Below are 19927 nucleotides of genomic sequence, written 5' to 3'. Positions count from 1 at the left end.
AATCCGAAAGCGCGACATTTTGATGAGCTGTGGCTGGCGTTCCGGAAATGATCGCTGCAACCGATACGCGCTAAAAGGTCTTCTAGAACGGTGTTAGATGAAGTGGTGTAGACTAGCAGCGAAAGGATTTGGCCGAGTCCTCTGTTCGTCAAACATGGTTTAGTGACGTATGTCAAGAATGGTGATGGTCTAGCGACTTCTCATCCAGAAGCTGTTGTGCGGTTCACTGTTCAGGTACGGAGGCCTGCATTCCGACTTCGAGCGGGCGCATGCCGTAAAAACGCACATCATAGCGCGCAATGGTCGTGGCATGCACGCGAGAACAACGTTCAGTAGTGCCCGCGGCAACTAAAGTGGAAGCGAGCTACAGGATCTGTGCCTGCACATGTGGGGAGAATTTGCGGTAGGGTTGGGGCGCCGACAGTCCAAGGGTACCTCGTCCCTGTTGTCCATGTGTACCTCCAAGTACACTCTGGCAGACTTTTCTCGGGCTTGATTCGCTACGATCAAGAGATTATTCGACCAAGGAGGTGACCCAGTCCTAGGAAAGGTTGCGTTCTGCTCCGTTTGTGTGGCTTGCGACTGTTTTGGGTAAGCATTCGGGTTTTAGCCTAAAAACCGGTCTTGGAGAACTTCGAGTCGTTTATCGTAGCTATAACAGACTCCTATTAAGTCGTTATACGTGAATGTGTAGATGGCTTCAGGCCTGGTGGATATATTCCAAATCGTGTGATAATCGAAAGCGTTGAGCTTGCGTATGCAAAGAGCCGTATACTGATCCTTCGAAAGTTTAAATCCTGGCAGAGCGTATGGGTGCATTGTGGGTGGTATCAAGCAAAAAAACAGCACGGCTTCTTAGACTACCAACTCAGTTGATCTTGGTGGAAACGCACCTCTCTATTTGCTTGGCTGCAATGTGTTAGGCAATGAGGTGCTTATTTTAAATCGTGTACCAGATGCCGTCCACCTTCGTGCTGGTGTATCTCTCGAAGTCTTCAGGGCCTCATGAATGCTTGTTATTGAGGAACGCCTAGGACCTGCTTGGCAAAAATCTCTTGTTGTCAGCGTTGCGAAGCTTAGCCCCAGTAGCCATTCGCATCTTAGACGACGTTCGAACTTTTCCAAGCGTAAAAATCATAAAGAGTCGAGTGCAGGACAGGCCAACAGGTCTGCATATGTGGGCTGTGCCATATTCAGACAGATCCTGTATTTAGAGGTGATAAGAAAACCACTGAGAGACATATCCAGGCTTGTTCGTGGCACTTCGTCCTGCTAAATCACAGTTGGAGACCTGGATCCTGCCGATGCAGCGACAGTGTGTCGTAAAATCTCTTGTCAAAGTCGTGGATTTTGAACAATAGACCTGAATAAGCCCAAGTTTCTGGGCAAACAAAAACCTGCAAGTAATGATCGTGTCTTAGGTGGGCATTCGCATCGAGCAAAGCACCGGTAGATCCATCCCAATACGTGTAGAGATCAATATAGAGCGCCTGTACGCGTACCAAAGCGGATGGTAGGTCAGGCGAGGATGCTGTACCACGTTCGCATCACGAACGGATACGTACAAACGAATCGATGCCGTGTGACATACGTTATCGACCAACTTGAAGGCGATAGTCGAGCCTTCCGAGTGGTCTGATCAATGTGGGACCTTCGCAAAGTATGTGGTATGCGTCCGTCAAGCCCTTCTTCTGAAGTCTTTGCAGGGTTGACATCTCAAGCTGCGCTGCACATAGAGCGGCCACGTTGCAATATTCATCCGTGCCTCAATACTGAGCTGACAGTGTTACTATCATATGATAATAACTGGGAGCGCTGCGGTGCTTGGTAGAATTTATGGCGATGGCGTATGGGGTAAACGCGTACGCTCGGGCCGCGAGTCAGGCGGGTGTACACGTATGTAAGTAGACCAGGCGGAAGTGACGACAGTCATAGCTGATTAGCGATTCCTGGTGTGAGTCTTAGAAGATCGCGTAATATGCAGAATCCTGTAGAATCGGCCCTTTTCAGCAAGAGGCATCAAACATCTGCGAAGCTCTCCGCATCATGCTCTCCACATGGATGACAACGAGTCATTACGAATGTTGAGGTGGACACAGACCCATTCTGTAACCCCGAAATTGAAGGTAATGGGTTCGCGGCGAGTCGAACCGGTCAACCGCGAGACGGGTACCTCCAATAGAGGAGCGGTCTTTCTTGAGAGGGAGGCGACCACATGCGATAACAACTCGATTGTCTCGGACAAAGTCGATGTCGGTCCTCTCCGTATTTAGTCTCAACACCATCATCCATGTCCTCACACGGACAGGTGAACCATCGCGCACTTGCGATCACCGTTCGGCTACATGTACTGCTTTGCGTAGGTACACACAGTGTTGTAGACGGATACTCGAGAACCGTAACCCGGCGTTTCGAGATCGATTGAGGGGCATCACCTAATGCGGTAATGGCGGAGAAGCCGGAGCCGCGCAGGGTTTGCCGTACATGAGCAGAGAGCTGCATGCAAAGCATACGATATGCCACACCGTGTTTAGCTGCGCGAGCCATCCGGGGTAGACTATCGGCTTCTGGCTTAAATGTAGTATGAGCCTTGCCTGGGTTCATCGATCGTGGTCTTACAAGGTTGACCCATGTTATATGTCTCCGCATTCTGATACTGTAGGTACAGATTTAGGCGGTTCTTGGTCCTGCACCTGTCGAGTCACCAGCCACTTAACAGACCTGATAAGTGGCGGGTGGCAAAGAGGTCAGCTGCTCCGTTGAGTCCTGGGAAATATGTGACATGCAGTATTGATAGCAGTCACATCCAGTGACCTGTACAGTATGGAATTCGATGGCCTAGAAGCTGCGCTGGCATGGTCGTTGACACACGGAAACAGGTACTCCAAATAGACATTTTGGTTGGGGCCAGCAAAATCAGTTAGCTAAGAAGTCATGGGACGCTGATGTGTAATCTCTGGTTTCTTCGTTCGCCTGCGCAAGACAGATACTCTTGGGATCGATCGTGATCTCTCGGGTCTCTCGGTTATGCTGGTTGCTGTAGTGAAAGGTGTGGGTTTTTGAGCATGTTCGGCATCACAGTGATCGGTGAGGGAGATCGGCCTGGAGAAAGGAAGCTCAAATCCAACATAGTCTCAATATTGATAGTTGATGATGCCCGCTGAAGTCAGAGATTCTGTTCTTGAGCGGTCAGCTCAGGAACAAGGAGGTACTCGTTGCATCCGGCCAAGAATCTATTTTCGTAGCGTGTCAATGTGTGAACATTGCACTTAGGTGCGCAGAGATGTCGCTGGGCCACCGCGATCAATGTATGGTTGACCTATCCGCTTCCGAACGCCGCCCAACTTCTGTAGCAGATTCGCGCACGTTGAGTACCGTTGTTGCGTTTGTGATGGGGGGCTCGAGCTCCGTAGCTGTCGCAAGCAATCAAAACCACTTCTGGATGATAACGCAGGTTTGATTGAAGCAGAGGTAATGCACGATTAGTTGCCCCGATTGGAAGCGCCTAGAGCGTCGAATGGGGCGGTCGACGAAAGTCTGAGCCTTAGTGGAATAGATGAGCTTCCATCAACCCAAGCCGATTCGTTGCTGGTTATCAGTGGCGAAGTCAGATCATATGTGCAACTGCTTTCCCACTGACTGTCGCTGAATCGCTTCTTCTTTATCTAGAGCGCCATGTGTTATATGTTCGCCGTCGCTGTATTGCGTGATTGCGTTCTTTTGCTCGGTCTTGCCATCATCTTCCGCGTTCACAGCCTCGTCGTCAGATATTTCATCCCTGGAATCACTCCATTAACTCTCGTCCAAGGACTTCAGAGGGGTGGAGGATCATGTTAAGACAGTGCGAGCCTCTGGCTATCTCCTGCGACACCTACTCTCAAAACTCAAGCCACTCGTTGGTGCGCAGCTTCCCGCTATTGATAAAATTCCAACCTTATCTGACCACAAGCCGTCAGCAGGTGTCAGTTGGCTTGCTCCCACGTCTTGACTCGGAAAGTACCTCTTTGATCTGTTGCATTGCCAGTGTCAAATCTGACGTAGCAGCGATGGTAGGTACAAGGATGCAAGGTGTGTGGCGCTTTCCACGATGAATCTTCCATGAAGCCGTGTCGCAACTCGACATCCGCCTTTTAAGGAGCCCCATCCCCTTTTGCATATGCTGAACCACATACTGAAAGGTCGGGCATAGATCGAAGAGATAGTATTATTCGCAAACGGATCCGGGTCGATTTTGTGTTCCTGTTGAGGCGTATAGCGGCTACTTCCATGAAATTTAACTTGATGCACCGGCCGACAGAGCTTCGTTGTTCTTCGTTGTCCTTCGTTCGTCCTGCACCCGTCGTCCGCATATATCACGTCAGTACCATTGGAACCCAACTCAGTCCATGGGAACTTGGACAACGAGTGATATACGTTCTTTGAAGCACCTCAGCGACTTCGACATGTCGCATTTGTTACGCAAGTCGTGTTGAAGTATCATCCAACTGCAAGGCGCTCTGTTGTCGGGTCGGGTGACGTCACAAGAGGAGCCCTCCAGACGCCGGGTCGGCGTTGCCCATTGGAATGTGGAATGATCGGGACCTGAACGAACCTGAGTAGGTCCTGCTGTCCCTCGAAGGCCAAATTTCGGCGAGTGGTGGTGTTGATCGCGGATGGATTGCGAAGAGAAAGAGGTGCGACGTCGTCGATGAACTAGCGCGTTCTTTCCGCGTTTCCACGTGTCACAACGTCGCACCTTCTATCCATCAAGCTGGCCTTTCGACAGGGACAACTTCCAAGAACCTTGATACGCTGTTTCAACATGTGGGCTCCGAGGCCCACCACCGCTTGGTTGGCGATCACTACGGTGCTGCGGAATTAGCTATCGCTTGGACGCCTTCCCGCGACGCCTGTAGTGAATGGGGACAACCAACTCAACCAAGCTCGAGCGCTGAGGAATCTAGAGATTACCGATATGGTCCAAAGCGATCCGTTACTGGGTTGAAGAAGTCAGAGAGGGTCGTCCCGCCGAGATCAATCACGCACGATCGGACTGGTCGCTTTGAAAGCCGCAATAAAGAACGCGCGTCATCTTCGAGTCTAATCTTTCTAGAGATGCCGGTTCGAATGTAACTGTGTGAAGTCTGTTGCAATGGTTGCCGTCCGGATTCTTCGCTGCTTTTCCACGATTCATTTGGGGGGAGCATCACACCGATCACCGTTTCGTCTGCTGGTCGTCGAAATTATCACCGCGGATCAGACCTCGGTCACAATGGCAGACGCTCACATCTTAAATGCCTTGAACTTTAGTGCGCCCTTGTAATGCCGTTTCGTGGCTTGCAGCAATACCATCGACGCGCGTTGTTCTTCCACGAATCAGCATCGGCCACTTCCGGCAAACAACCTTCTTCAGAAGGTAACAACACCGAGAAAGGACCTTCTAGAAGGATAACCAGAGATCAACGAATCATCGAGAAGATAGCGATCGCTGGAAAGAATACTATTTTTAGTTAGGAAGTGGTTCCTCCGCATTGTGTTCGCCGACTACTATTTATCTGCATAACTGACTCGTGCAGCAACCGGAGAGACTTTGTGGAGATAACGGCATTTCCACACGGGTTACATACTGCAAGTTCCGTGTCCTCCTCTGTGTCTGCGGAATGAGCGTGTCTCTGCCGACATCGTGGCATCGAAAAGATCTCAGTAGGCCTATTGAGGTGACCATGAAAATTGTTTCGTGGAGTAGACGTCTCCTCATGGGGTACATGCTGCAGGCCACGAAACACGACCTGAAGAGCTTCGTGATGTGCGAATCTGAGTATTCCAGGAGAGCTCGCATATAGTATACTCTTCCTAAAGATCAAGCACCCACGCTGTTCACGGACCAGCAAAGGTATCAAGGTCTGGCCTTACCTTGCCTGCCAGAATGAAATCCCTATCCCTGTGAGTCTCAATAGGAGATGACGCTTGTCATTCCCATGGGTACTGTCCCACATTGCTGCATATTTCAAGTGCCTCTCCTTGAGCCAAAACACGGTGCATCTATCTGATACAAAATTTGCACATATGCAGAGGATATCTGTTGGCCGCACATTGAATTTAATAGAATAAATTGAAAAAGGTAGGACATAAATCCTCAAACCGGAATACCCAAAAATATGTTGGAAGAAAATGAAACAATCCCTGTAAACTCCTCCAGGCCTGACTTCTCCCTTAGCCGGGCCGAAAATAGTCACCCACGATGATGTGTGATCGTATGTGACGATCATCCCACCCAGAAAGCATCTCCAAAGATATCTGCTCGTATGGGCCATACTGGCATACGAAAGCCTTCTCCAGATTTTCGATTCCTCCATTCCCGTGTACTAAACCACCTGAACCTTCTCAGATGACATTGATATGAGATGCTTCTTCAGTATTTGACGGCAGTGGATCCATTGAACGAACTGATGGAGGTTCGAATTCAGCTACTCCGTTCCCATAATGGCCACCCTGAATTTGGCATTAATTGCCACCACGGGCTGGCTGGTAATGATTGTTTGCTTTGTTGCTGTGTGACTCTCGTCGAGCACCAAGGCAAGCCAGAATAGATCCATCAGAGGACAGTGGCAGTCACGTCGAACGCTGTCCTTTAAGGCCTTCTCGCGTTCCTCATATTCTGCCTCGAGAGTTTGGTATGTCGTGATGACCACATCGCTGGCTAGAAGTCCTATAGAAGACTCGATACCCTTGGCGCTTTCACCGGCTAGAAAAACAAAGTGTTAGCTTTTTCTACTATTATTTGGCTTGAGATGTACTGACAGTACACCAGGACTGACAGGTGGCCTTCCTTCACCCGTTCCTCGAATACATGTTCCCAGTGGCTGATCAGGTTGAGCGGCACCACGATCAGGATGCCTGCTCGGACTGGTGAAAGGACGACGGCTTTGAGCTATTTCGAAGAATTTTCGGTGGGCTCATGTGTCCACATTCCTGGCGTTTCGTCCGGGTTGATTCCATGTGCTATAGGCGGAACTTGATAGCGCTTGTGAAGTTCTATGCACAACACTGTGTAGCTGTTAGGTTTCTCAGGGATTCAAGAACAGGTGCTTGTCTTTCTTACCAATGATAACACGGTGGGTCTTGTCAAGCTCCGTGCCAAGGGATAGCAAGGCACCACACTCTGAGACGAACAGGGCATAGAGGATTCGGTTGAGTAAATGTCGCTGGTAGTCGTTGAGCCTGATCGGCGATTTGGCCTCTAGGAGTACCGGTGGCTCGAGCCGATGAACCCAATCGTAATTACTGGCAGCCCATATCTGGTCACCGAATGGTGTATTGCGTCCGTTCTCAATTGCCTGATACACAGATCCCTGGAAGAACCTTTCCTTCCTTTTCCGTGATTTCTCAGTGGTGTTTTCATCCGAGTCCAGGTTCCGAGGCTCAGGGAAATCTTGCATGGCCGCTAAGATCCCTAGCGGGTCTCCCGCTTGTGGCGTCCGTTGATTGTGTCGCGGAATGTCACCGACGGATATCTTGGCGGATGCCATATGAAGGCTGGGCGTATTCTGGAGGCTATATACCACTGCAAAGATATGGGTCTTGAGAGGAGAGGAAGAGGAGTGAAAGTGGTAGAAAGTACTGAGGACAGGCTATATATCATAAGTACTCTGACATATCTCACCGACTCTTGGCACACTAGCGTAGTTTTATTATCCACCGGAAAGCATTGATCGCAGTTGATGATGGTTGTTCCATTGCGCTTGCTCATATAGAACTTTCCTTGAAACAATGAATTGTGGCGTTCCGCTCGAATGCATTCACCGTGCTCGATCGTACATGGTTTCAATGTGATGTGATACGAACTATCGGTGCTTTGCAGAAAGGATTTGCGACTTCCCACAGCGCGGGAAATAGTCCAAGTATGTTTAACCATTATAGTTACTACAGGAACTAAAACATTAACTAGATTTTAGTAAATTTGTGTTTTTCCGCCCATCTGTAGACGTAAAATAGGGCACTAAACTATACCAAAACATGCAATTCAGGGTTCAGACCAATACTTTTCTCCTTACAGTATATATGTTAGTTGAAAAATTTAAATTGCGATTCCAGCGCCCTGGCATGTAGCACGTTCTTTCTGCAAACGATAATAAGGGAGATTGACCTTGAGAGCATACAAGTACCTGCATGTATAAGTCATGACTGTTGCGTTCCGCTCGCGATCTCATGTTGTGCTCACATAGAGCTCTCTATCGAGTCAATGAGAGTTCCGTTGCGCTTGCATGGATTGTTGCGTTCCGCTCGGAAGCTTCCTGCCTTCACCTGTATTAGTCTTGGCACGTGTGCTTGTCTAATCTATAAATACACAAAGCACCACCGCCACAACTCTGACAACAACTTCCAATGACTTCAGCGAGTCTACAATGTCGCCATCGCCATCGCCCAGAGTCACTCACGGGAAGCCTGATGAGATTCGCACCCAAAGCCAGCAACATCATGGAAGACCTGCCGAAGTGCCATCACGCTCTCCCATGGCAATGACTTTCCAAAATCCGTCACCTCAAGCGGATCTCTCCCTGATGAACAAGCTGCCGTCGGCGCCATCTAACGGACCTGTTCCGAGTCCACCAGTACCCATAAACTCTTCTAGCTCGCAACTACCCACAACAACCACTTCTCAGAAGCCCTCGCCTAAGAGGTCTTATGATGTGTTTGCTGAGCCCTCGACAATGCAATTTAGCACACTGGTCCGGATGCATCCAGTGCCTTCACACGCTTCTGGCTCACGACCGCCCGCGGCAACAACTTTCCAGGACTCTTGGCCCCAAGTACCTGCCGTTTCTTTCGACTTGCGAACATCACCGAGCCAGAACAACCACTTTCAATCTGCGATGAAGGCGCATGATGGCTTGAGAGCCACCCAACAGAAGTTGCGCCAAGCACATGGGAATCTGCTTCAAGTGGAAGTCGATCTTTTTCAAACGATTAAGAATGTCGAACGCCATGTATGGCACCTGCAAATCACATTGTATTCTCATTGACTTATTCGATAGGCGCTCCATACCCGTTTGAAGACAATACGGGATCCGATATCAAACTTGCAAAGTTGGATCAACCACCTGGGTCACCGCTACAACGTAGTCGAAAAACGTGCCGACTTGATCACACATGCGGTTCTTTCGGTCGGCAAGCCAATCTGTGCCGCCCTGGAAAGGTTGGAGGACAACCTCGGAGCACTCATGGTCTACGTCACAAAGTATACTCCGGTGAAATCAATGTCAGAGCCAGACCTGCAGAAGAGGCTTATGGACTTGGATGAACTCGCACGGATGGCCCTGAAAGCCATCATGGAGATTCAGCAGCCGTTAAAGTCTCTGCAGACTGAGTTCAATCACGAGATTCAACTTCTTCATGAAAGCATTGGGCATGGACGACCGTTCGACTCCTTGAACGAGGAGGAGCAGAAAGCGCACCGGAAGGAATTATGGAGAAATGCGGTCACTATCTCGTACGACAATGCGGACAGAACCGTGCGCGCTGTTCGTGTGAAGCAGGCCTTTGCAAGTTGCAGATTTGGTTGCAAGAGCAGAGTGGATGATGCGATTGGGCAACTGGGGGCGGCTAGCATTGCGCTGAATGCTGTCACCAATACTGGTGCCGGGCCAACGTAGGTGGGCTTAGTTCGAGCCTGCGCTACTATACTCATGGGATTGCTCACTTTTTATTGACTATCATGCGAGTATGAGTCGAAAGGGTCCTACGAATCTTGCACACTCTGAAGGAACTGGGGCCATGTTTACGGTGCAAAAGCAACAGCAAAGGAATCGTAGAATGAACACTCTGATGTTCATTCTAGGCCTTGATTTGCAATATTTCCAGATACTATATCATTCTCTACTCAATGTCCCAAACTCTGTTTCCTGCTTGTTCTTACTGTGAACGGGCTTTTCATGTTCCACGTACATGACCACACCTTGCGCTGTTAACGTCTGCCATAACGGCATACGATAGGCTTGGTCAACTATACCACTGTGCAGCGTATCCAGGTTCCGCTGCGTTTATCATGTACCAGGAGGAACGGTATGTTACTTCAAAATGTAGTCTCATGTGCTGCTCCGCGGAACGGAACAATTGCCGCGGTGTAGAGACACTTGGTTTGCTCCGTTTACACCTGCAAACAATTGATCGATCCCCACGAGTAGAACAGCTTGTAATGCGTACGACACACAGAGACCATCTCAGTACACAGTGGCTGACACAGAACTGAAACTACTCAGCGTCAATCCCTCTTACAATTAATCTCTCCTGTTAAGGTTGAGGCTAGCTATACGTGCATAACCACGTAGCGCAGGGTAGGTAACTCACGCTACAGTACGTGTTTAGATCTACAACCTGATACTATAACGCCTTGTCTCATGTTGGCTCAAGAACTAGCTTGTGTACGACGCCACCCCACTTTGTCATCCAAAAAAAAAGCCTGCCTCCTACCCGAGACCACACAACCCCAAAAAAGATGTTTTCCCGAAACCCGTTCAATGAACGGACGATGCTGATGAGAGTGGGACTCGAACCCACGCCACTTTCGTGACCAGGAAATGATGTTAAGATGACCTTAACCTGGCGCCATAACCAACTCGGCCATCTCACCGATGTTTGGGAGATGATTGATGAGGATAGAGGCAATTGGAGCGTTCATATAGCAATAGATGCACGGGAAAAGCATGGAAAAGACATGGGAGTGTCACAAGACTAGATCAGCGCTAGAGGAGGATGTACGGTGGGTTAGAGTTGGAAGGAGATGATTGGTGCACGTTACGCGAGCGAAGGTCAGGGTCCGATGAAATTTTCTCGCCGAGAACATCACGTTTTGTGTGGGCTTCAGTGACGAACATTAACGTCCCCGACCATCCAATTTCGCTGTAAGTATCACAACTATCGTGATGGAAAGGCGCGATTTTGTCACGATGCCGAATGTTTCCATATCTAGTTTCGTTCATGCTACGATTAGATGACATGCGCCAATGTGCGTTGCGCTATCTACACAAAGCTAATTCGAAACGCCACTCTACAATCGACTCTTGATGCTAAGGCTGTTGTTCTCCGGTCTCCACATCTCGTTCAAGAGTCGTGTCGCATTTACCATCTCAGGCTTCAACTGGTCCAGCGAAGTGACACCCAGTAGGCGCATGCCCAGAGTGAGCTCGTCGGCAAGCACTGCAGTGGGTCAGCTTAGCAAAAAACCCAGCTAGAATAGAAAGGTCTTACCATCAATACACCTCTCCACACCTTGGCTCCCATACGCCGCAAGCGCGTACATAAAAGGCCGACCTACCCCGACAGCCGTCGCACCCAGACAAAGCGCTTTGAGAACATCGCTTCCATCCCGCAATCCGCCGTCGAGGAAGATCTCCAGTTTTCCGATGATCTCAGGGCAGTATGTTCGTATCTCCAGGAGCGTCATAAGCGCGCTGGGCGCAGTATGCAGCTGTCGACCACCGTGGTTGCTCAACAAGATTCCATCGCAACCGTACTCATACGCGAGCTTCGCATCCTCGGCAGTCTGAATGCCCTTCAAAACGATGGGGCCTTCCCATTCTTTTCGTATCCATGCTAAATCTTCCCACGTCGTATGCGGGCTTAGCTGACCACTAACGGGCCGTCCGCCCATTGCAGGCGCAAATGCGTTCTCGCCGCCGGTCTCCCACGATGCTGTTTCTTCTTCTGCTAAGCCTACGGCGAGCGCTTCCTCGGCCTGTAGTACGCGGTCTGCAGTCCGCTTGCCGAGAACGGGGGTGTCGACTGTTATCCAGATACCCTTGTATCCAGCCTTCTTGACGATGTGCATGAGCTCGATGGCCTTTTTGCGGTCTACAGGCATATAGTATTGGTAGAACAACCGAGTAGGGCTCTTGTTGTTCAAACGTTGCTGCTCGTCCTGAAAAGTCTGCATAATCTGGTCCGAAGTTTTAGTCGACGCTGTGCTAACAACCATATGCGCACCCTTCCGCACTGCTCCGCGGACCATCTCTGGCTCCGCTTCCGGATGTATGGCACCCAATGTACCCATGGGAGAAATGTAAAACGGATACTGCGAGGTATGTCCGAATATGGAACGCCGAGAGTCGACATCGCCTACATTGCGCATCACACGTGGACGGAAGTTGATGCGGCTCCAGTCGTCAAGATTTGTCTTGAGTGATAGTCCGGTATTTGCTGATGTGCTAGCATACACATAGCTCTTATGCGGTAGCACAGCTTTCGCGGCCTTCTCGAAGTCCGGACATGATACGCACATGGTGAGGTGTGGTATCTCCTTGTCGCCATCTGCGGATTGTGCAGGTGCCGCGTTGACTTCTTTTTTCTCTCGTAGGTTCCCTAGGGTGTCTGGATTTACTGATCCGAGTACACTGCCCTCTGGTAAATCATGTACATAGTTCTATATCATTATTTTTAGTCTGGTGATCTTCAAGCTTGCTTTCTGATTTGCATACCAATGGATGGTATTTCTTAAACTCTTCAGTAGCGTCCTGTCAATGTTAGCGATAGGGCACTACCAAGCCGAAAAGACATACCGTGCCAGCATTCTTCAATATAATAGCTGCACCGCCGGGATGCGTAGGGAGAAACTTCGTGACATCGTACACCTTCGAATCGAGAACCTAAAGGGTGGGGGCGCAAGTGAGCAATTGCCATCAAGAGCTTGGGATATTAGCTACATACAATCCAACAAGACTTCCTGTTATCATGCTTCGCTACCTCTGCGCCATCTATTGCTGCCATCTTACAACGCCTATTAAGCAATGAGAATGATGATGATTGAGATGTTGGACCACCGTGAAATAGCCGACCAACTGCCGTCGGGGTATTTGAGGGGCGAGGCGAACTAGGCTGCAAGGGGCGATGCCGTGTTCCTAGCCGAGGTCGGGGAGAACCCCGTCGACGTGGTGCATTGTGCAGTTTCCTTTGGCATACATCTGCTATAACATCCCATAGTACCCTTATTTAAACGGCATAGCAAACGCGTGCGCGATTGCATATATCCCAGCTGTTTACTTCTATGTCTTTGGCGAATGCAATCGCACGACATAGCACACTAATCGAACGCAACGACACGCGCTAGACAGGCTTCGATGGAACAAGCACAATCCGCGTAGAACCTCCTCTAAAGTGAAGGGCAACGCATCAAGAACCATCATAGTATCCCAGTAGGAGGACTCACCCCAGCCCCCTGTCAACATAGCTATGAACAAATCTTGAACACAGTAAGCTAAAAGATATCCTCCGTCCCCAACTCCTCACCCACCCATCCCCGGTCTCAAAACACAAGCAACCTCCTCATAAACAACCACCCCACTCCCCCTCAATCTCAACCCCATCGATATCCCCTTCCACCGTAAAACCCTCCCTCCTATACAATTCCACCGCCTCCATCGTACTCTCCAAATACGCAGCAACACCTTCCCTTCCAGCTCGCTCGACACCCCATCGGAGCATCATAGCCCCCACACCACGATTCTGATATACCGGATCGGTGGCTATGAAATTGAGACCTGCGAGATATAAGTGCCCATGACGGTGGTTTAAAAGTTTGGGGGGTTTTACGGTAGCATGGCTGGTTTCCAAGTACTTTCCTTTCCGCCTCTTGTACCTTCTCACTCCAGGAATCCAGCACGGAGAGATTCGTGCCTTCAGGCCATACCCACGGCTCCTCTGCGGAAGACTCTCCGGATGCGAGGGGATGATTCCATTTCGCGTAGCCGACGATGGGGCCTGTGCGCAGGGGTAATTGCCCATCAGGTAAATCGGGGGAGGATACTTCAGCATCGTTGACGACTAACACTGTGATGTGAGGATCTAGTATGTCCGCTAGTGTCTTTTGTTCTACCGCTTTTCGTAGGCCGTGTCGGACTGTTGGGGTGGGGAATTGCGCTAGTAGCATCGCGTTATGGGCGAAGGCGGCCATGTGGATCTCGCTGATACGAGGGGCATCGTTTGCACGGGCGAGCGCAAGGATGAGAGGCATAACGTCAATCAATGTCGGATCTCAATCCACATATAAGGCTTAGGGTTCATGAGTTATATTCTCGAAGGCGGAGGTAGTTCTTTGTCCTCTCCGCTGTGTCGCTTGCCCCTCGCTAAGCGAAGCGCGGGTCAGCAAACAGCTGTGTTGCAGCTTCACGGAACCAATGAACAGATGAATTCACCACTACTTCGTAGCTTGTTTTGTTTTGGATGTGGTTATGACCCTGCGATCAGACTCAGAAAGAGGTCAATAATAGTATTATCCTGCAATGGTCCTTGCAGATCTCCACGAAAGTTCGCGGAATTAGATATATCTCTGCTGACTGTAGACCAACCTTCGTTCGACCAATGCGAATCTATCGCGGCGTGAGCCTTTTTTGTACCGAAATTAACGCCCCAGCTCAAGCGCATAGCGCGAGCTCCTGTATCTCAAAACGCCAGCCCGTGTGTATACACTTATCCCTAACCCAAGTATGACCCTGTCCACGCAAACCACCCTAGCCGAAGCGTTTCCCAAAACCACCCAAGCCGAAGCGTTTTCCAGAGCTGCCCAGACATCCCATCGGAACATACTAGATAATTACAACACACTCTTCTCCACATCCCCCGAAACGCTCACCGTCTCAACAGGCGACTTGCCCCTCCCCGCATAACTCCCTCCATCACTCTCTCCATCCTCAGATGCCTTCCCTTTCTTCCTCGACAGCTTCTCCGACACTCGATCCGTGAATCTCGCGAGCGGACGATACATAGCCACGAACGGCCGTCCAACAAATTTAGCAATAGCCCCAAACCACTTATCAGGAAACAGCCTCACACAAACACCCCACGGCACACACAACAGCGCCACAACCACGCTGATGGCCCACTGGTTCCCGTTCAGCTGCACGATACTGAACGCCGTGCTGCCGAAGTAGATGATGACCACCTGGCACCCCACCATGATGACGTTCATGGCAATAAAGTAGTAATTCTTGTGTATGCCTACGAAGATGTTGAGTTTGTTATCGAGACGGCGGTTGTTGTACTGGTTGAAGATCTGCAGCCAGACGAAGACGTTGAAGATGATAGTGCGCATCTCATTTTCAGGATAGGGGAGGAACTTGGGGCCGGCGAAATGTAGGACGAACGTCGCGGTCATCTGGAAGAGGGTTTGGCCGATGATCATCTTCCACATGGTGAGGCTAATGATGGAAGCGCTGCGGGGCGTGGGCGGACGATCGAGGATCTCGTTGGTGGGAGGGTCGGTCGAGAGGGAAAGCGCGGCGAGGGAGTCCATGAAGAGGTTGATCCAGAGGAGCTGGACTGCGGTGAGGACGGAGCGCATCTCGGGGTCTTGGATTGCGGTGACGAAGGCGACGACCATTGCTGTGATGTTGACTGTGATTTGGAATTGGAGGAACTTCTGGACAGCGTCGTTTACTGCACGGCCCCACATCAGAGCCGTCAGGATGGAGGCAAAGTTGTCGTCCATCAGGATGATTGCTGATGCCTCCTTAGCTACCTCTGTACCAGAGATGCCCATCGAGAAGCCAATGTCCGCCGCCTTGAGTGCCGGTCCGTCGTTAGTTCCATCGCCGGTGACTGCAACAATACCACCGAGCTCGCGCAGCTTGGTGACCAAGATCCGCTTGTCCTCTGGGGATGACCTGGCGAGCACCTGTAGACGCGGAAGGGTCTCGTTCATCTCCTGGTCGCTGAGCTTTCTGAACTCGGGACCTTCCATCACGACGCCGTCGGTGTATATGCCGCAATCAGTGGCAATGGCTCTAGCTGTAACAACGTTGTCGCCAGTGACCATGCGGACGATGACACCTGCATGCTTGCACTTTGCGACAGCCTCTGGGACGCCCGGACGAAGAGGGTCTTGGATGCCAACCACACCAATGTATGTCATGCCGTTAAGCAGTGCGCCCAGATCCGAAGCGACAGAAGGGTCATCGGGGTTCTCGGCGCCTTGGGGTGGCCATTGCGCGAAGTCTTTGTAGATGAGACCGATAGTACGAAGAGACTGCTGGGCATAGGAGTCGATGACGTCTGATATAGCTTTCCTTCGAGTCGAATCCATGGACACATCCCCGTTAGGTAGAGCAAGTGAGGTAGAGAATCGCAGGAGGATTTCCGAAGCACCTTTGACGAGCAGTCGAAAGGTTCCGTTTGGTAACCTTTGCACAGCGCCCATGCACTTGCGGCCAGAGTCGAATGGGAGCATCTGAACCATTTGTGCGCTAGTGCGTTCCTGCGAGAGCGAAGTCATGCCCAGGACATTCTTTGCGAAGCCTAGAAGCGCCGTCTCCGTCTTCGAACCGACGAACCCGAACTCGCCACCATCGCCCTCGAACGCTGTGGAGTTGATGGCGATAGACTCGATCAAAAGCCGCGTCTGCTGAGCAGTCAAGCGTTGTGCGAATTCTGAAGACCGACTGCCTGATGCTCCAGGGTTCTTGTCGTCGAACGAGTCCTCGCCAAAGGTACCTGTGACAACGGTCATCTTATTCTGCGTCAAAGTTCCCGTCTTGTCCGAGCACACGGTAGTCGCATTTCCCATCGTCTCGCATGACTTGAGAACACGAACGAGATTATTCATCTTGACCATCTGTGAGGTGGCAAATGCAAGGGAAAGAGTTATGGCGAGCGGTAGACCTTCAGGTACAGCAACGACAATGATGGTGACGGATACAATGAGGATATCCATGAACTTAGAGGCCTTCTCAGCGGGGCTCAGGGGGCTTCCAGGGAAAGTCGCGACAAGACGGAAGAGCAAGATCAGCAGCAGGAGGAACGAGGCAAAACTCGCAAGCTTCGCGATAGCCTTGGCGAGCTTGTCGAGCTTGATCTGGAGAGGTGTCTGTTCTGGTTCCTGCCGCATGGCCATGAGAATCTTTCCATAACTGGAATTGACACCAACAGAGGTCACGAGATCTGTCATGGTCAGTTGACAGCTTTCGTCACAGCCCAAGGGCAAGGGTGAGCTTACACGTTCCAACCCCCTCGAGCACCTTGCTTCCGGAGATGACGAAAGGATCGAGATCTTTGCCGTTGTTGTGGCCGCGCTCAAGGAGCCGCAGAACCTGTTCAGCGTTCGTCTTCTTCATCTGATCAGATTCTCCGGTAGCCGAGCTCTCGTCGCATTTGACGTTATGACCAGAGATGAAGACTCCATCGGCCGGAATGAGATCGCCAGGCTCCATGTGAAGCACGTCGCCTACCAGGATATCGTAGACAGAGATGGTGAAAGACTTTCCAGAGCGAATAACTTTGACCTCGCGAGCTTCCTTTTTTGCATTGAGCTTGACGAATGCGCGCTCTTTTTGGAAGTCGTTGATAGCGCCTACCAAGACGACAACAACGATCGAGACGCAGATAGCACAGCCCTCGATCCAATCAACGGATGGTGGGGCTCCAGGCCCATGATCCACGCCAAACGTTTCGTACAGACCCAGAGCTAGAGAGACAACAGCTGCAACGGTGAGTAGAATGAGTACGCTCTCCTTGTAATACCTACCAGCAGGGTGGGTCAGCAAAGGCAGGGTAGCTGTAAACCACATCACTTACGCTTCCCACATGAGCATCAGGAAGGACTTTGGCTTCTTCGCTGGAAGCAAGTTGGCGCTGAAGACTCGTTTGCGATCATAAAAAGCATCGTTCGCATGTGAACCCGTCCCAGAAGCTCCAGCATCGGTAACGTCAACATGGCGAACCTCAACCGGACGAGGAAGCGTTGATGCAATACCGCGTGCTTTCCGGTACTGCTTTGTGACCTCTTCAAAAGACAAGGATCCTGCCAATTCGGTCTCCTCGGTGCTCAGTCCCGCATCAACATCGGTCCTCAGGCCGGTCTCAAGACCTGGGAGCCCACCAAGCGCGACGAAAGCAGCTAGCGACTTGGGGTTCAACATCTTATTCAACTGCCCTGGGGAAAATGCGAACTTGTTGTTGAGGACTGCAAAGTCCTTCTCGGACCCTGGGTCAGCCTTGAGGGCATCGTCATGGAGATACGAGTCCAGCGTGTGTGTCGATGCGCCCGCAGAGGTAGTAGGCGGTGCGAGTGTGGCCTCGCTTGGTGCTCGACTTCGGCCTGTGAGTGGGTTCGAGCTAGATGCTGTGCTTTGGGCACTTGTCGATGGATTTCGGGATTGCATCTGTCTGAAGGATCGTTCCGGGGCCAGCGTCGCAGGCGAAATGTCGTCAACAGCAGTAACTGCAGTTAGTGTATCATCCGTGTTGGCACGCATTGGCGTCCTCGGTATCTCGACTGTGATCTCTGGAAGGGTCGGCAAAGCTGCATTTCCTGCGCGACCAGGCGCATCATTGGATGTAGCCATGCTCAGCAGGCAATAAATAATAAGACTAAGTATTAGAGAGGACAATGACGGAGAGGGTACAGGGCGATGAAAGTGCGAGGCACTATGCGTTCTCTATTGTAAAGTGCATCCTCCAGACGCTGATATAGTGATCTACGAATGCTGTGTTGTTTCTCGCAGTGGGTCGGATGTGCACAAGGCGAGGCAGAAGCGGCCACCAGCGGACGCCCAGCCCGCACGCCGAGAAGCGTAGAGGCCAAAGGCAGACATGATGCCCAGGTGATTGTGACAATCGACTTCAAGAGACATTGAGGCAGTGCAAAATGAGACGGATAGTAGCTCTTCTAACGTGATATGACAGGCATGGTGGGGACATTGTGGACGGAGCCGTGGCGAATCAGCGTGGTTCGAAACAACTGCAGGAACCAGAAAGCAGAAGAGCAGGGAAAGCGCAACAGATAAGGGCTTGGAATAAAGCTTGGGTGGGCTGCTCTTAAGATGTGAATCAAAGGAGAGGCGGCGGTCGACGTGACTGATGTGATGGACGCGGGTGGCCAGTGCAGACTTGAGGCCGCCGACCTTCTCAGGGTCCTGGCGAGGCTTCGGCAGTTGTAGCACGTTGCGACTGACGCGATGGAGGGTCTTGGTGAAGTTTGACGATCCCGTTCAACAAGGAGGCCGCCGCCAAGTCATCAAGCGACACCGTGTCGTGTACCAGGCCGACGTGTAACCGAACCGCAATTGCTCAAATTTGGTGATCTTGTCTTCCCGTCCTCGACACTCATCTCACCTAGCATGAGAAGTATGCTTTGGCGCATAGGGGTCTTCCATGGCGATGGTCTCAACGCGACTGCCCAGGCAGGGGTGGGAATTCCCCGTCATGCATCCTCGATTGGCCTGCCGCAAGGCTGACTGCTGCCGGAAGGGGGTGCATGGCAAAGGCAAAAGGCATCGCGGAGGAGTGGAGAATTGACGGAGGGCGGGCAGGAGTCCGCTCTGCTGCGCCGAGGAGGAGAGAGATGTGGAGGGCTGAAGCCTAAGATCGAAGGTGGTATGCAGGCGCGGAGCGTCTCCCGCTCTCCTCCGCGCGCTAACGCATCCTTTCTAGAAAAACGTCGATTAGCGAGGGCAGGTGCACGCGCTCATTAAGACAGGGCAGGAATTAATACAGGAAGCGTATGATTGCTGGGCGAAACGCGCGCGCATAAGCAAAGCAGCGCACTCCAGACGGTCGGCAGCGTCACAGGCAGTCGGTCTCGCTGTGGTGCGGAGGTTGCTGCGGCAGATCTGCTTCGACCCTGCCCCCGTGGCCGCCAGAGGGAAGGCGCTACCGATTAGTCACCCAATCTCTGCCCTGCCAGCTGCTTTCGCTCCATCTGTAAAACATGCCCGATTCTCATCTTCCGCCTTCTTGCTCCTCTGTTGTCTATCTGGTTTTCCGGCTCGTTCGATATCCGGTGCGGGATCCCCGACGTTTTTGCTCCTGCTCTCGTGTTCGTCCATCCCTGAGCCATCTTGCACAGCCCACGGCTACGACGACTCCCGAGAACATGTGCCCATTCAGTAACTTGAACCTGCCAATTACCCAGTATATACGTGCTGACAGCTACAGCGTCGTTGCCAGCGGGCGAAGCGCCGGC

General features: G+C 51.3%; 4 protein-coding genes and 1 non-coding gene across 5 annotated transcripts; 1 reads left to right on the top strand and 4 right to left on the bottom strand.

Annotated features, from left to right (window-relative positions):
- Window positions 1-6446: 6446 nt before the first annotated feature.
- RAD5_2 (DNA helicase rad5) lies at window positions 6447-7508 on the bottom strand (the record flags this gene model as incomplete). The annotated part of the gene is made up of 2 exons (XM_056216614.1): window positions 6447-6724; window positions 7082-7508. 2 exons carry the CDS (start codon window positions 7506-7508, stop codon window positions 6447-6449), a joined length of 705 nt encoding a protein of 234 aa, XP_056070861.1.
- Window positions 7509-8498: 990 nt separating this feature from the next.
- N0V89_007853 (uncharacterized protein) lies at window positions 8499-9632 on the top strand (the record flags this gene model as incomplete). The annotated part of the gene is made up of 2 exons (XM_056216613.1): window positions 8499-8966; window positions 9015-9632. 2 exons carry the CDS (start codon window positions 8499-8501, stop codon window positions 9630-9632), a joined length of 1086 nt encoding a protein of 361 aa, XP_056070860.1.
- An 879-nt stretch (window positions 9633-10511) lies between these two features.
- On the bottom strand, window positions 10512-10609 carry N0V89_007852. The gene has a single exon. It is a non-coding gene; the product is annotated as a tRNA-Leu (tRNA).
- A 417-nt stretch (window positions 10610-11026) lies between these two features.
- N0V89_007851 (uncharacterized protein) lies at window positions 11027-12741 on the bottom strand (the record flags this gene model as incomplete). The annotated part of the gene is made up of 5 exons (XM_056216612.1): window positions 11027-11175; window positions 11227-12397; window positions 12453-12488; window positions 12534-12620; window positions 12682-12741. The coding sequence occupies 5 exons, from the start codon at window positions 12739-12741 to the stop codon at window positions 11027-11029; spliced, it is 1503 nt and encodes a 500-aa protein (XP_056070859.1).
- Window positions 12742-14563: 1822 nt separating this feature from the next.
- Window positions 14564-18308, bottom strand: PMC1_2 (plasma membrane calcium; the record flags this gene model as incomplete). The annotated part of the gene is made up of 3 exons (XM_056216611.1): window positions 14564-16905; window positions 16961-17484; window positions 17539-18308. The coding sequence occupies 3 exons, from the start codon at window positions 18306-18308 to the stop codon at window positions 14564-14566; spliced, it is 3636 nt and encodes a 1211-aa protein (XP_056070858.1).
- Window positions 18309-19927: the final 1619 nt, after the last annotated feature.

This window comes from Didymosphaeria variabile (assembly GCF_027946475.1).
Source record: "Didymosphaeria variabile strain IMI 356815 chromosome Unknown scaffold_5, whole genome shotgun sequence".
NCBI classification, from domain to species: domain Eukaryota; kingdom Fungi; phylum Ascomycota; class Dothideomycetes; order Pleosporales; family Didymosphaeriaceae; genus Didymosphaeria; species Didymosphaeria variabile.
Note: the sequence above shows the minus strand (reverse complement) of the source record. Positions and strands in the feature narration are given on the sequence as shown.